The sequence below is a fragment of the Morus notabilis genome, unplaced genomic scaffold (genome assembly GCF_000414095.1).
Source record: "Morus notabilis unplaced genomic scaffold, ASM41409v2 Scaffold314, whole genome shotgun sequence".
NCBI lineage: Eukaryota > Viridiplantae > Streptophyta > Magnoliopsida > Rosales > Moraceae > Morus > Morus notabilis.
Genome location: NW_010360279.1, coordinates 590,283 through 605,118, shown reverse-complemented (window position 1 = coordinate 605,118; position 14,836 = coordinate 590,283). Strand labels below are relative to the sequence as shown.

Sequence of the window (14,836 nt, the reverse complement as noted above, 5' to 3'; positions counted from 1 at the left end):
GGGAAAGAGAGTGTGATTTTGTAGACGAAATCAGCGAAGTTATCCACCTGTCTCAAATGAAAGTTGGGCAGTTCGAAGCTTTGGGGAAACCAAAGTGCCAAATATTCTGAGTGATTTTAATCGTTCCTTCTGGACCTATAACATGGGAAAGACTCATATATTCAGTGCAAGGGGAAGAGTGTTGACCCAAATACATATATAAAGGTTGACCACAAGAAACAATCATCCCATCATAATTTATTTATCCTAACCACGGAGTTATTTTTCACTTTGTTGTCCACTTACTTGATCATCAACTATAAGTGAAGCTCCATTTTCCGGGGAGGTTTTCTCTGGAATCTCTTCATTCAAAACAGAAAACAAGAAGAAAACATCCCGTTAGAAGAAACCAAAAAAATACAACAAACCGGCAACTCTGAATTCAAATATTCTGTACATAAGCCTTAAGATATTTGGTTTCAAATCCTTTTAATAAGTTCATGTTGAAGGTGATATTGATTTCTTTTGTTCCTCCTCCAACTGAATAGCATACCGAATTATAAACAGGAAAGCACGAGTCTACCAGATAATGGAGATGCACCCCGATGTCGCAGCTGTGGGCCGTCAGACTTCTCCTCCCTGAATTTTCCTTCCCCAAAGCCATTTTTCCCATTGTCAAAGGATGCCCATTTGCTCAATGTAAAGCATGCTTTCTCCACTCCCGAATCATCTAGAAAAGATCATATATCATCATAAATTCTGTGGATACAATGCCATGAATAGAATTCATACTTCAATCATTCATACATGTGAATCTAGAAAATCAATAACATATAAATGGAGATGGAGTCATAGGACTATCAGAAAGTGACATTACCTTGACAACATCCCAAGTTAAACTCTGTAGATCATCACATTGATAACCATAATTATTGAATTCCTTGTTCCTTGTTATCTTTATTATTTTTTTTTTTAGGGGTTTAAATTCCATATTCAACTGCCCTTGAGAAATGATCATCAACTATGAAATACTATAATGATTTGCTAAAAAATTCCCAAATACCCCTTGAATATGTGTCTCGCACTCATCAAGCATGATGCACAAATTTTAAAAGAGAAGGCACAATTTACCATCATCTTGAGTTACTCGCACCAATGTAGAAGCAGAGTGGAATTTCAAGTTCAACATAGAACCATTCACACGCGAAGCACCCATGGAATGTCGAGCGCTCGCTAATTCCAGCCATCCCTATCACGCAACTTACAAATTTAGAATATTCACCAAAACTTACACACAATCCTCATACATATAATCACAGCAGTGCTTTCCACAAAAAAAAAAAAAAAAATGAATGGAATCTTGTTCACTGCAAAATTATTACCAATCTCTTCACTATGTTTTTATTATCAAAAACATTTAAAACGAATCTTCTTCACTGCAAAATAAATGCTAATCTCCTCATCATAATTTCCTTATCTAAAAATCTTGAAATAGATATTCCTGAATGCAAATCAACAGTAATCTCTTCATCATAATTTCCTAGTCTAAATTTTGAAATTAATCTTCTGCGCCAAAATTTTGAAATTAATTTCCTTAAAAAAAAGTTGAAATTAATCTTCTTCCCTGCAAAATTACCACTAATGTGTCCATGAAAATTTCATTGTCTAAAAACGTTGACATTAATCTTCTTCACTGCAAAATTAATAAACCCTAATTTCCGTCTAAAAGCTATGAAATTAATCCCCATCACTGCAAAAAGTAAAAAATAAAAAATAAAAAAAAAATATTACTTTACTCTTCATCGTAATTTCCTTGTCTACATTTTGCAAGCAATCTTCTTTCGGTGCAAAATTAATACAAAACTCTTCAGCATAATTTAGCGCATTAGCGAGGTAATTATTAGGATTAGGGTTAAGGTGGAAATAACGGATTAACTATAACCTGGCGGAGGATCACCGACAATGAATTCATTTGGATGAGATAATCGTCCAATGAATCCAGAAACTGCAACGCATGTCGGTCTTCCACACTCTGTCGTTTTCCATTTCGCTCCCCAATTTGGGCGTCGTTTTCTTCTTCTTCTTCTTCTTCTCCAATCTCGGAGCTCTGTGTGTGAGGATCTTCTTCTTCTTGTTGTGCCATGGGAGGGAGTTCGTCAGATTCACAAACGGCTCGGCTTTACGACTGGAGCCACCGTAAAGCTTTTCGTCGTTATATTTTAACGGGCGCAACTGACTGGTGTATTTGGACTGCTTTCCATTTGGGTTACAGCACAATGGCCCGGCCCAATTTTTAGGAAAAAGATTGGGAGGTCACTCTTTATTCTTAATTTATAATTTTTTAATTAAATAATTATACTAATAAAAAAATATTTACTAAAAATAAATAATAAACGTCTAGACTCGTACGATAAATTTTCCCATTGAAAAAAAGAAGAAGAAAAAACGACATTGATAAGCAATAAATTGTGGTTTTGGTCAAAATTCTAACATTTCTGTTCTTTCTTTTTGGCAAGCAGTGAGCGAGGACGTTAGTTCAAATTAAAAAAATATAATATATATATATATATATATATCTTTCTTGTTATCTTAAATAAGCGAAGAAAGTCAAAAAAAAAAAAAACGCGAACTTTTCGTTGGATTTCCTTCTCAATGAAAACCGCGAACACATGGATAACTACCTTTTTTCTCGCTTTAAAACTTTTTGTTTTTCTTTTTACAGAAAACATAAAAGGAATGAAAAAATAGTTTAAGGTCATATGTTGAAAAAATAGTTTAAGGTCATATGTTTAGTACACCGTATATGTTGGTTTTGAAAACGATTTTTAATGTAAATGTATGTATCTAATAGATTGTGTATAATAAAAATTTTAATAAATTTTTGAGATACTTTATAAAATACATTAATTTATGCACGAATAAATTAATCAAATTAATTTATAAATAAATTTACCTAGCGAATGATTAGGTCAATAACTTGAGCTTTTTGACCACGAACGTTCATGGCTCCAAACTTGTTTATAATACCCAAATCTTCATCATCAATTTCTTAAATCTACGAAGACGTATGTGTGAGCACACCTGAAACAAAACGATATTAGCAAATAAACGCTCAAGTATTCCATGAACACCAACACATACACGACGTGAAATTTGAGAGAAATTTTTTCCTTTCCTACTCTATAAAATTCAGTCACACTATATGTTAGGGAGAGCAAAAATTGTGTTCTCTAACTTTCTGCAATCTCATATTTTTAGAGTAGTTGTGAGACTCCCAGAAGAAGTCTAAACTTTATCTCCAAGATAAAGCTTGATAATTATCTCCAACTTATATTTTATTTTGGAAACAAAATCCATTATCTCTCTTATCCACAGGGGCCGGCCACCATAGGGATATTCCCCCTTGTGGTTGGTGCAAATAGCAGATAGAGAAGAAGAAGAAAATCTTGTTTATTATGCAGTCTAATTTTGACTCAAATTTAAATTCTAATTAAAGTAAAACTTAATTTAATTTGAATTCTAATTGGACAACTTATCAAATAAGTCAATTGGATAACTCAGAGAGCAAGCAACTGAATCCCAAATGGATTCCCATTGTGCTGAGCGTGTACACTTTGTGGACTCCTCCATATATGTGTTTCAAAATTCAAATTTAAATAATCACACTATTTAATTTACAATTAATCATTATTGAGCGTTCTATTTAGAATTTCATAATTTTAAAATTTTTATTTTACCCTTAGTGTCTTGTAGGATTACAATGACGATGTGAATACTCATGGACATATAATTTCGAGCTCCAATAAAATTAATAATTAATTAAAACTCTTTAATTAATTAATTAATTCTATTAATTCTAAAAGTTACTCTACTATAAACTTGGAATTACACTATCGTAATTATATATATATTTTACTTCTAAACTGTGAAGTGTCCATTTGATATAGTCATTGCATATAGATTAATCCTCTATAAATAATTCATAATTAAAGTTAAGTGAAATCTGTTAACCTCTCTAATTACATCTTTATATTTGAGTATTATTGATTCTTTAATAGACAATGATTCATAGAATGTAATATAATTATAATATCATAATTCATAAAGCACCATATTATATAAATATTATACAATGTAATGTAATATTATATTATACGATATAATATGATATAATATAATATAATATAATATAATATAATATAATACGGTACAATAAACATATTCTAAAAGAAAAAGACAGAAAGATCTGGTTGTTTATCATTGCAATAACAGGACAAATAAAGTAGTTAAATGTTATATACTTAGGCCTCGTTCATTTCACCTATTCGAGTTTTAAGTTTTAAGTTTTTACAGTAAAAAGCTCTTAGAAAATATCACATCTAACTTTTTCTGCTACAATGAAAAATTCTCACAAAATGCAACATCTCAACTCGAATTAAAAACTCGAATCCGCGAAGTGAACGAGGCCTTATATATCTATAAAGTTAAAAGTTGTTAAAACTTTTATATTATTGTTATCATGAATCAGATGTGAAAAGGATAGCAGAAAAGCTTCATTCCGGAATCTTAGCAGTACTAACGCACTAAAAAAGGTCAAAAAAAAAAAAATTAGGCTCCGTTCATTTCACTGATTTGAGTTTAGAATTTGAATTTTGTTATAGTAAAAAATTTTTTCAAATAATTATATCTAATTTTTTTATTACAATAAAAAATTCTCATATAAAATAAGGTCTGAACCCAAAAATTAAACGGACTCTTCTATCAAAAGAAATTTAAGGAAAAAATATTTCTAAACAATAATTAAGGAAATTAAAAAAAAAGAGAAAAAATAATTAGGCGAATGAAGAAAAAGCATGGTCGTTGGAGAAAAGGACATAAGGCGTTACCCTTAGCCAGGCTGGGGTGGCGTTTTGAAGTGGGGTCCGCGGCCGCTGTGTGTGGGCTCCACATTCATACCGTCGTTTTCTCTCTCTCTAATATTTACAGTAACATGTGTGCTGGTCTGTACGCCCCCGACGACTGCTCTCCTTAAGTCAACCTTTTTCATTTCTGCTGTAATTCATTTATTTCCTTTTTTCTTTATAACATTTCTCGATTATTCTTTCAACTGAGTTTTTATTTGTTTTTGTATATATAAATATATATTTGTCATTTGGTACGGTTTAGTTTTCGACCGTCTCCGGTCATTTTTGTTGCTTTCTTCCTTCGTTCAAACCACGACACCATTTATCGTCTTTTTCTTCTCTCTCGGACACCAAAAAGAAGAAGAAGCAATAAACCCTAATTCTGGTTTCTCTTATCCATTCAATGGCTATGGGGATGTGAGGAGGAGCTTCGTCTTCGCTTCTACTCAGCTCACCGACTCCACCTTGAGATGATGATGACGCTTCTTTTCTAATTCTACTCATACCTCAATTAGACCTTGATTTCGAGGTTCGTCTTCGATTTTTCCTCTTTTTCTTTGATTTTTCGTTTGGCTGGGTTGTTCTTAAGTAATTTTTGTGTAAAAATTGCATTTTTTTTAAGTCTGAATTGCCCGGAGTATCGATTTTAGCAATCGACCTGTGTGAATCCATTGGACAAAAGTTGAATGCGAATTATCGCAATCAAGAATTAGGGCCGTTGTTGTTATCGTTTAATTTATCGAGCAATCAATCAAGAGTGGATGGAGTTGGCAGTTAAGCAGGAATTCTAGGGAGGATAATTGAGGAATCATGTTTTGTCAGCGTTTTAACTTCTAAGATGAGGTGATTAAAATGGGCCATTATAGATTTGTTTGTGCTCGGAAATATTCTGTCCCAGTAAATTAGAGTTCATTCAACCCTTCGCACTGATTGGCATGCCAAGAACATGAAATTTTGAAGTTTGAAAAATGGTGTTCTCCTTGTTTCTTATTTAGAAGTAGTTTCTTTATTCTTTTTTAATTCAACCGACAATATATACTACTAACCGTTGCATTGTTATAGATTGGATTGTGCTTAGAAATACTTTGTAGTGTTAATTTGTGTCGTTTTCCACCTTCTGTTTATGTTTTCTGGGAGAACCTTTCTATATGAAACTGACCTATAGGTTTCAAGATCAAGTTTCCAAAGAGGGCAAAAAATGCTTGCGTGAACCCTAACCCTAGAATCCAAGGACAAGAAAACAGAATGTTAACAAGAATACCAGGAAGAGAAGAGACAAATTATGTGAACAAAAACCAGGAAAGACCACCCCAACTATTATCAGATCAAAGCACAGAGAAACATAAAAATGAAAAGAAAAATGCCTAAAAGCTTAGATACTGGCTAAGGAAGTAACTTAAAATTGAATTTTTTTTTTTTTTTTTTTTTTTTTTAGTTTTATATTGTAATGGACGATATATGCAACCAAACTCGATTCCCATTCTTACTGTTTTTTGCTAAGTTATGCCCTTTTTGTGCACTTTTATGCTTCTTTATCACCTCTTCAGTTGAACCATCATTAACGGGGTTGTTTTATGCGGCAGCACGTTGGTGCAGTTGCTAATTTAGATATGATGGCTGAAAGTTGGGACGGAAGTTATGATCCTGGCAGCCAGTCGGATGACAGCCATATTTTTGAGAGATTGCATATTGAGCCTATTTATGATGCATTTGTTTGTCCTTTAACAAAGCAAGTTATGCATGATCCTGTTACGTCGGAAAATGGCCAAACGTTTGAGCGTGAAGCAATCGAAAAATGGTTCAAGGAATGCAAGGAGAGTGGAAGGAAGTTGGTATGTCCATTGACGCTGAAAGAAGTAAAGAGCACAGATCTGAAGCCTAGCATAGCTTTACGGAACACCATTGAAGAGTGGAATGCTAGGAATGAAGCTGTTCAGCTTGACGTGGCTCGCAGATTGCTGAATTTGAACAGTTCAGAAAGTGATGTTTTGTTGGCCTTGAAGTTTGTCCAGAACATCTGCCAAAAAAGCAGGTCAAGTAAGCATATAGCACGAAGCGCAGGGCTGATTCCCATGATTATTGACATGTTAAAGAGCAGCAGCCGTAAAGTTAGATATAGAGCTTTGGAAACTCTTAGAATTGTGGTGGAGGATAACGATGACAATAAGGTTTTTTCTATGAGTTTCTTTTATCACTTTCTTTATATGGAATTACTAGCATGGACTCTAGTGTCACTTGTTAATTGGTTCTCTTTGTTATGCAGGAAATATTTGCCGAGGGGGACACTGTCCGCACTATAGTAAAGTTTTTGTCTCATGAGCAGTCTAAAGAGAGGGAGGAAGCTGTTTCTTTGCTGTATGAACTTTCAAAAACTGAAGCGTTGTGTGAGAAGATTGGTGCAATCAATGGTGCTATTCTTATGTTGGTTGGAATGACAAGCAGCAACTCAGAGAATATTTTGACGGTTGAGAAGGCCGACAAAACACTAGAGAATCTGGAGAAGTCTGAGAACAATGTGCATCAGATGGCTGAAAATGGTAGGCTGCAACCTCTTCTGACACAAATCCTTGAAGGTACTTCTACTGGCCTGAGTCTTCAATCTTGGCATTGATGTTCAGAACTTGTGCAGCAGATACTACTACAAACTAATTTGAATTAACATATAGATAAGTTTGCAAAAGGGGGGAACAGTCTTTCTCTAAAATAAAATTTAGTTTCGGTGTTAAAAGTTACTAACTGTTTTTTTTTTTTTTTTTTTCCATTTTTCTCAACCTATCCATAAAATATTCTTTGTCGGGTAGTAGCCTCAAAAGAAGCAGAATAAATCAACTTATTTTGGTCCACATACTTGTTTCTTAATCCTTTGATGTTGTTTTCACCTGTTATGGGACGCCATTTATTCGTTTTGACTTGTATGACTATTCATCATCTGAGCAGCGTTGCTCAAGCCATTCTGTTTTCTTAATTTTCTAGGTTCAGGAAAATTTTTTAATATGTTCAGTTGTAGGTTTATAATATAGTTTTCTAATTTCATTGTATCTTTTTGTTGTTATTATGAAACATAGATAAACCTTGTTGAGTTGAATACTATTCTCCTTTACTGGCTGCAGGCCCTCCAGAAACCAAACTGGCCATGGCTAATTTCCTTGGTGAGCTGGTCTTAAACAATGACGTGAAAGTCGTTGTAGTTAGAACTGTGGGTTCCTCTTTGATCAATCTCATGAGAAGTGGTAATATGCAGTCAAGAGAAGCTGCTTTAAAAGCCTTAAACCAGGTCTCCTGCGACGCAAGTGCCAAGGTGTTGATAGAGGCAGGAATTCTTCCTCCTCTTGTCAGGGACCTCTTTTCTGTTGGCGCAAATCAGCTACCCATGCGATTGAAAGAGGTTGCCGCGACAATTCTTGCCAATGTTGTGAACTCAGGCTATGACCTTGAGTCTATTCCAGTCGGAACTGATCACCAGACTCTGGTTTCAGAAGACATAGTCCATAGCCTTCTACATCTCATTAGCAACACTGGTCCAGGAATTGAGTGCAAGCTTCTTCAGGTTCTTGTTGGACTCACTAGCTCTCCCTCTACAGTTCAGAATGTTGTTGCTGCCATTAAAAGCTCTGGCGCCACCATCAGTTTGGTCCAGTTCATTGAGGCTCCGCAAAAAGATTTGCGTCTTGCTTCAATAAAACTTCTTCAGAATCTCTCCCCACAAATGGGTCAGGAACTAGCCGATGCTTTACGTGGTACAGTTGGCCAACTTGGAAGCCTAATTAAAGTAATATCAGAAAATGTTGGAATCACAGAAGAGCAACCTGCAGCAATTGGCCTTCTAGCTGAGCTTCCAGAGAGGGATTTGGGCCTAACCCGGCAGATGCTAGATGAAGGTGCCTTTCAACTAGTCTACACTAGGGTAGTTAAAATCCGACAGGGGGAAACCAAGGGAGGTCGCTTTGTGACACCATTCCTGGAAGGGCTTGTTCGAGTTCTTTCAAGGGTTACATTTGTATTGGCTGATGAGCCTGCTGCAGTTGAGCTCTGTCGAGCGAATAATCTTGCTGCTTTGTTTGTTGAGCTCCTTCAGACTAATGGACTCGACAATGTGCAGATGAATTCCGCAACAGCCTTGGAGAACCTGTCGCTAGAAACCAAGAACTTGACCAGGCTTCCTGACTTGCCGACACCTGGTTGTTGTGCCTCAATCTTTCCATGTTTAAGTAAACAACCTGTCATAAGCGGGTTATGTCCAGTTCATCGGGGAACATGCTCGCTTAGGGAGAGTTTTTGTCTTTTGGAAGGACAAGTCGTGGAAAAGTTGGTAGCTCTGTTGGACCATGCGAATGAGAAGGTGGTTGAGGCTGCACTTGCTGCGATATCTACTTTGTTGGATGATGGAGTTGCTATTGAGCAAGGAGTGAAGGTGTTATGCGATGCTGAGGGAATCAGGCCTGTACTAGACGTTTTACTAGAGAAAAGGACGGATAATCTGAGGAGGAGGGCGGTTTGGGTAGTCGAGAGACTATTGCGGACTGATGAGATAGCCTATGAAGTTTCAGGAGATCCAAATGTGAGTACTGCTCTTGTCGATGCCTTCCAGCATGCTGACTACCGGACCCGACAGATCGCCGAGCATGCCCTGAAACATGTTGATAGGCTACCGAACTTCTCTGGGGTTTTCCCAAACATGGGATAGGAGTCCTATTTCAGAAGCTCTTTATTTGGGTGTGGTTTTACAGAATTCAAATTGAACGTAGATATTGTTGTATACAGATTTCCCATTTGTAGATTATCTTCAACATTGTTCATTTGTTCTCAGTGATGCGCGAGATTCCCATCAGATTTTCTGGTTCCAGTCTTATAATTAAAACCTATAAATACTAGCATCAGGTATCAAGAGTGGTAATGTCATCAGTTTACATTGTTGAGTATACTGAATAATGTAAAGGCTCTTGAGTTGTTTTATCATGTCCATTAAAAGGTGTTCTTGACTATAAGCAGGTGCACCCGCTGAGAGTTGTTTTATGTTTGGCATGCCGTGTACGCTTGATTTGTGCAACACACACAGGTGGCATGAATCATTTGGCAACTTCCCTTCCTAAGATGATGCCTTATAACTAATGTTGTCATGTTGATATTAAATTCATAACCCAGTTCCTTAACTGGCAATAAACTGTAAAATGCTCGGTATCAGAACGGGAGGATTAGTGGAAGAATGTTGGATTTATAAATTGTTTGTTAAGAAGAATTGGAGTAGTTCATGAGAGAGAGAGAGAGAGACGAATAAGAAGAAATAGGGAACAAGTCATCTTTCAAGCCCGAGTTTTTGCCAATACGCAATCCTTTCTCTATCCTGTGAGTTGCGCATAGAAACTTCTAACATGAAAACGCTCCCTCCTGGTGGAAAGGCTGAACATAATATGGATTTTGTCCTTGGCTTAGAAAGAATTGACCTTGGGAAATGAGAAATTCTAACCATAGTGATCGGCTGGTTGCTAAAAGTGTTTAGCAGTAAACTGAGAAGAAATATTTTACAATAGCTAAGATCTTCCAATTTCGATTTTCAAAGAGAGTATGTGAGGAGCAGAGAATAAATGAGAGAAAAAATTATGCACTAAAAGTAGGTGAAGAACGGTTTATCTTCAATTACAACAGCAAAATAAATGAATGTCTGGTGGACAAAATAAATACAAAGATTACATGAGCAAACATACCTCCACTAAAAGCTTTATTAAAGAAATTTGAGTTCATGGGTAATCACCAAGATACGAATGCACTATATGAGAACTGAACACCTCAAAGTGGAATCGCCAAGTTGGATTTATATATCTCGAACGAGGAAGAATGGACGTCAAATGCTCTGGATGGCGAAAGAATAAAAGACTTTACAGATGTAGAACGACCATGGACTTAGTCATGCACGAAGAAGCATCAAATTCATGAGTTACATGGTTCCTTGAAATGTGACTCCAGTTCATCCCCTTACCCGAGATATCACATACAGTCAAAAAATCCAATACTTGACCAAATATTTTGAACATCTCTATGCCAAATATCAGGTTTTGATCGGACATAAAGGCGGCATTCCAGTCCATTGGAGCATCAGGATGCACTGAAACCTCTGTCCAGGTAAGATAAAAGAGATCCAGCTCCCACAATTTTCTCACTGCCTTGTTTCTTCTTCCTATTTGACCATCCCCTTCACACCAGGAGACAGATAGCATGAACAACCGGCCGTTGCAGGACACGAGCTTCGGGTAGTACTCGTGAACTCGCGGCGGGAATGGAGTGGTTTGAACACGAATCCAGAAACCCCTTTCTATGTCATATCCTGCGAGCTTGTCGGTCTCGGAATAAACATAAAAGACCCCATTACAAACAACCCCAGAACAAATAATTCCAACATCTACTGGCAGCTTTTGGATATCTGTCCATTTATTTGACAGGGAATCATATATTTCTCCAGAATCCAAAGGCTCATCCCAAGATCCATGACCGCCCACGGTAATTAGAACAAACCTTCTGCCACCCTTTGTGCCTGCTAGATCACTTCTTGTTCTAACAAACTTGTATGACTTCCTATTGGGCAGCAACGAAGCCTCATTTTCATCAACTGTGTTTCTGTATTGACGCCTCAGAGAGAGCCTGTGAGGATCTTCATAAACATCTGATACCCCACCAACCCGTGTTCTGGGGCGTCTGTCTTGCCGGATCTGATGGCTTTGACCAACAGAAAAATCTGAACTTACCTCAGAAATCCCCAAGATAGGCACAGATCTTGCATACTTCATGGGTGCAACTTTTCTCCATGATTTAGTCAAGGGGCTAAATATTATGACCCCTTTATGCGTCTTGAAAGAACTCCTATCCACCTTGCCAAAGTTGGTCAAGCTTGAACACCCTCCAACAATATAAATATCATCCTGGATACTGGCAACAGAGAACATGAACCTCCCTTTGAGAATATTGGCATCCATCCTGTGCCATTGCTCTAGGGACACGTCAAGGGCATGTATCTCACCAGAGCAATAGCCATCTTTTACAGCGCCAAATAGAAACAACCATGGATTCTGATGTGAGCCTTCACGTCTCATTTGCAGGAACCGAGGAGTGGTAGTTAAGTGTCTCCATTTCTTGCACACAAGACGTGCAGTCATGAGACTGGTCAGTGGGAGCCTAACTAAGCACATCTCCAATATGTCATCTGGAAGAAATATATGCATTCTACAATTTCTTATGGATTCTTCAAGCTCAAAATCTTTTTTGTTGTGCTTCTTCCAAAATCTCTCCTTCACCCCGTATGAGAAGCAATCAACTCCAGTTTCCTCGGGGCCACATATCAGCTTGTACCCTTTGCCTTCATCACTGGCACTTGACCTCCTCCTGCTACTCGGATCTCCAACTTCCTCACCCGTGTCAGCTCCTACTTTGCAGCCCGCACCCCTACTATACAAAGTAAGACATCTCAAAGATACCCCCTTTACACCATCCTCTTCCTCCAATCTGCCTCGGTTGTTCTTCTTCCTCAACTTCTGGCTAACGCTTCTGACGAGACGTTTTGACACGCTCAACGCTTCGAAATCTTGAGTAAGTGATTCGTCACCAGTCAGTCTCTCAGTAAACATTCTGTACTCGAATATTTTGCAATCATAAACACTTACCCCATCACTATCTTGCAACTCTTCTTAGTATTCACCAAGATGACACAACCTGATCCATGCAAAAAACCTCAAACATAAGTTGTTACTCAAGAAGTCTACAACCTAAGAAGAGGTATCGAAAGTGAAAGTACATTGGTAATATTTGCAATAATGAAAATCCATTTCTTGCTCTCACATCCTTTACTGGGAACCAACAGAGCCAACAATACCAACCCAAAACGCAAAAAAGCACAACAAGACATAAATCATAAAAATACAAATAACAAACTAACAAAAGAACGTAAGCGTAACGAATATCTAAAATAAGTACAGAAGAAACTTTACCAATTTACCATTTCCGGATCCGAAGCATGAAATTATAGCAACATCAATTAAATCACTATCAAGGGATTCAATAACTTTAATAAAGCACACCAATGCCATTATTTTAGGATTTTAATAGCAGAATTTAAATTAAAATGGAAGAGACTAGGTAATGAGAAAAATTAGGGTTTACGTAAATTTGGATGGGAATTATAGGCGAAATTTTTAGCTCAACCTAAGAGTTTTACAGTAAACTTTGAATCACAATTTTGAATCCCTTAGCCACAGTCACTAAAATCAAATCACAGTAACACTCATATGGTTCCAAATTTTGGCTCCAATTTTTGAGAAGACAAGAAGGAAAGAGCTTCCGTTTGGTTGCTGAGAAAGTAAAAAGAAAATTGAACAACGTCGATAACTAATTTCCAACCAAAAAAACCCTCTTTAGAACAATTGGTACAGAAATTAAACATTCCAAGACTTTCCTCATTTTCCCCCAACAATTTCTCGCTTCTTCACCAAATTCAGAACGCCCAACCAGAAAAAAAAAATAATAAAAAAATTACAAAAAAAATGAAAAAATTACAAAAAAAAAAAAGAGTAAGAAAGAAAAGAACTACTTACAAATTCATGGTTGAAACAATGGAAATCCATAGCTAGAATTGATAGTTTTGTGCGATTAATTGAAGCTGAAAAAAGAACAACAAAAAAAAATTCAATCTGAGATGAGATTGAAGAGCTGTTCTTGGAAGAAGTTGGGTAGGTCTTTTCTCCGAGTATTTTTAATGCTAAAGAAGAAGAGATCGGACAATGTGCTATCTATCAATGTCATACAATTACTACACACCTCTATTGTATTAAAAAAAATTACACAAAAAAAATATATAATTAGTAATTAGGGGGAAAAAAACCTGCAAATAAATAAAATAAAATAAAAATAGCTTTCTGGATTATTTTAATGAATTTGAAGGCCGGGATGGAATTTAGAAAGGGGGAAATAATATGATACTGAAACAACAACAATAATTAAAAGAATTAAAAGAAATAAATTATCATAATAGAGTTTTTTAATTTAATTTAATTAATGAAAAAGAAAAAGGAAGAAAAGGCGACCACTTTTTCTTTTTCTCACCACCACCTGCACTACACTTCTCTTCTCTTCTTGGCTCCTCCATCTTTCTCTCTCTCCCTTCTTTTTCATTTGGCATTTTACCCTTTTCCGTTTTGTTTTCTCGCTTTTTCTCTCTCATCCTTTGATGTTATGTTTAGTAAGAGAGATGAAAGATAGGAAAAAAAAAATATATATATATATATATATTTAGAAACAAAAAATAGTTTCAATGTCATAATTTTTTATTTTGTTTTCGTTAAATTATTATAATTTAATTAGTATTATAAGAGTGTCATTTTGGTACAGGCTTACAGTTACAAACTATATTCTATTTATAGTTTTTATTATAACTACAAATTTAGATCGAACTAAACGATTTGATTCGATACCTGTTACTCTTGGTGTTTGGGTTGGATCAAGTTTCTGAACTCTAAAATTTATTCAGAAACACCTTTTAATAAAAAATTGAAAAATCTTATAAAATTTTGAGCCAGGCCTTTCCCATTTAGAGCCGAGACGGACCAAAATTTATGTTTGGCCATCAGGCCAGAGCCAAACCGTCTAAACTTTTACCTCTAGTATTTATTCAAAGAGTATAACCAAAATTTCCTAATCAGTAGAAATTATAAACTACGATCCATTTAGAATGTATATTCAAATCATGATTATTGATTATGATGTTTAAAATTCAAACTTTTTTTAAAAGGAAAACAATGTAACAAAATTAATGATTTAAATTTCAGTATGTAAAACAAACGGTGGAGGTTCATTTCTTTTATAAGAAAACAATAACATTCAACCAGCAAAACAGAAAAAAAAAAAAAAAAAAAAAAAAAAAAATTTTTTTCCCACGAGAAAAAAAAAAAATTCTCTAGTATGTCTGGGGGCCC

General features: G+C 35.9%; 3 protein-coding genes across 5 annotated transcripts in view; 1 reads left to right on the top strand and 2 right to left on the bottom strand.

Moving 5' to 3' along the window:
• Nucleotides 1-2,257, bottom strand: part of LOC21407566 (coiled-coil domain-containing protein 115) — a 2,685-nt gene extending 428 nt beyond the window's left edge. The window contains exons 1-5 of the mRNA XM_010096246.2: nt 1,922-2,257; nt 1,111-1,228; nt 563-709; nt 286-341; nt 48-135 (exon numbers count right to left, since the gene is read on the bottom strand). Coding sequence (XP_010094548.1) covers nt 48-135; nt 286-341; nt 563-709; nt 1,111-1,228; nt 1,922-2,122 — 610 coding nt within the window. The 5' untranslated portion in view covers nt 2,123-2,257. The remainder of the gene's footprint in view (nt 1-47; nt 136-285; nt 342-562; nt 710-1,110; nt 1,229-1,921) is intronic.
• A 2,828-nt stretch (nt 2,258-5,085) lies between these two features.
• LOC21407565 (U-box domain-containing protein 44) lies at nt 5,086-10,008 on the top strand. 2 transcript variants are annotated; one of them, XM_024164309.1, is made up of 4 exons: nt 5,086-5,412; nt 6,467-7,051; nt 7,147-7,456; nt 7,994-10,008. In XM_024164309.1, the coding sequence occupies exons 2-4, from the start codon at nt 6,494-6,496 to the stop codon at nt 9,565-9,567; spliced, it is 2,442 nt and encodes an 813-aa protein (XP_024020077.1). In that variant the 5' UTR covers nt 5,086-5,412; nt 6,467-6,493; the 3' UTR covers nt 9,568-10,008. The 2 variants fall into 2 exon arrangements, with proteins under 2 accessions (XP_024020077.1, XP_010094547.2); XM_010096245.2 differs by lacking the exon at nt 5,086-5,412 and having other exon boundaries at nt 6,445-7,051.
• A 458-nt stretch (nt 10,009-10,466) lies between these two features.
• LOC21407564 (F-box/kelch-repeat protein At5g42350) lies at nt 10,467-14,008 on the bottom strand. Of its 2 annotated transcripts, none has more exons than XM_010096244.2 (3): nt 13,974-14,008; nt 13,460-13,524; nt 10,467-12,581 (listed from the first exon to the last, which is right to left on the bottom strand). In XM_010096244.2, exon 3 carries the CDS (start codon nt 12,494-12,496, stop codon nt 10,757-10,759), a length of 1,740 nt encoding a protein of 579 aa, XP_010094546.1. In that variant the 5' UTR covers nt 12,497-12,581; nt 13,460-13,524; nt 13,974-14,008; the 3' UTR covers nt 10,467-10,756. The 2 variants fall into 2 exon arrangements, 1 of the variants encoding a protein (XP_010094546.1); XR_002902050.1 differs by lacking the exon at nt 13,974-14,008 and having other exon boundaries at nt 12,372-12,453; nt 12,533-12,581; nt 13,460-13,711.
• Between the last annotated feature and the right edge of the window lie 828 nt (nt 14,009-14,836).

Excerpts from the sequence above, each read along its gene's own strand:
- LOC21407565 (XM_010096245.2), top strand. The coding sequence starts at position 6,458 with ATGCGGCAGCACGTTGGTGCAGTTGCTAATTTAGATATGATGGCTGAA. Across the intron at positions 7,052-7,146 it reads AGGATAACGATGACAATAAG|GAAATATTTGCCGAGGGGGA; the intron begins GTTTTTTCTATG and ends TTTGTTATGCAG. Across the intron at positions 7,457-7,993 it reads TCTGACACAAATCCTTGAAG|GCCCTCCAGAAACCAAACTG; the intron begins GTACTTCTACTG and ends TACTGGCTGCAG.
- LOC21407564 (XM_010096244.2), bottom strand. The coding sequence starts at position 12,496 with ATGTTTACTGAGAGACTGACTGGTGACGAATCACTTACTCAAGATTTC.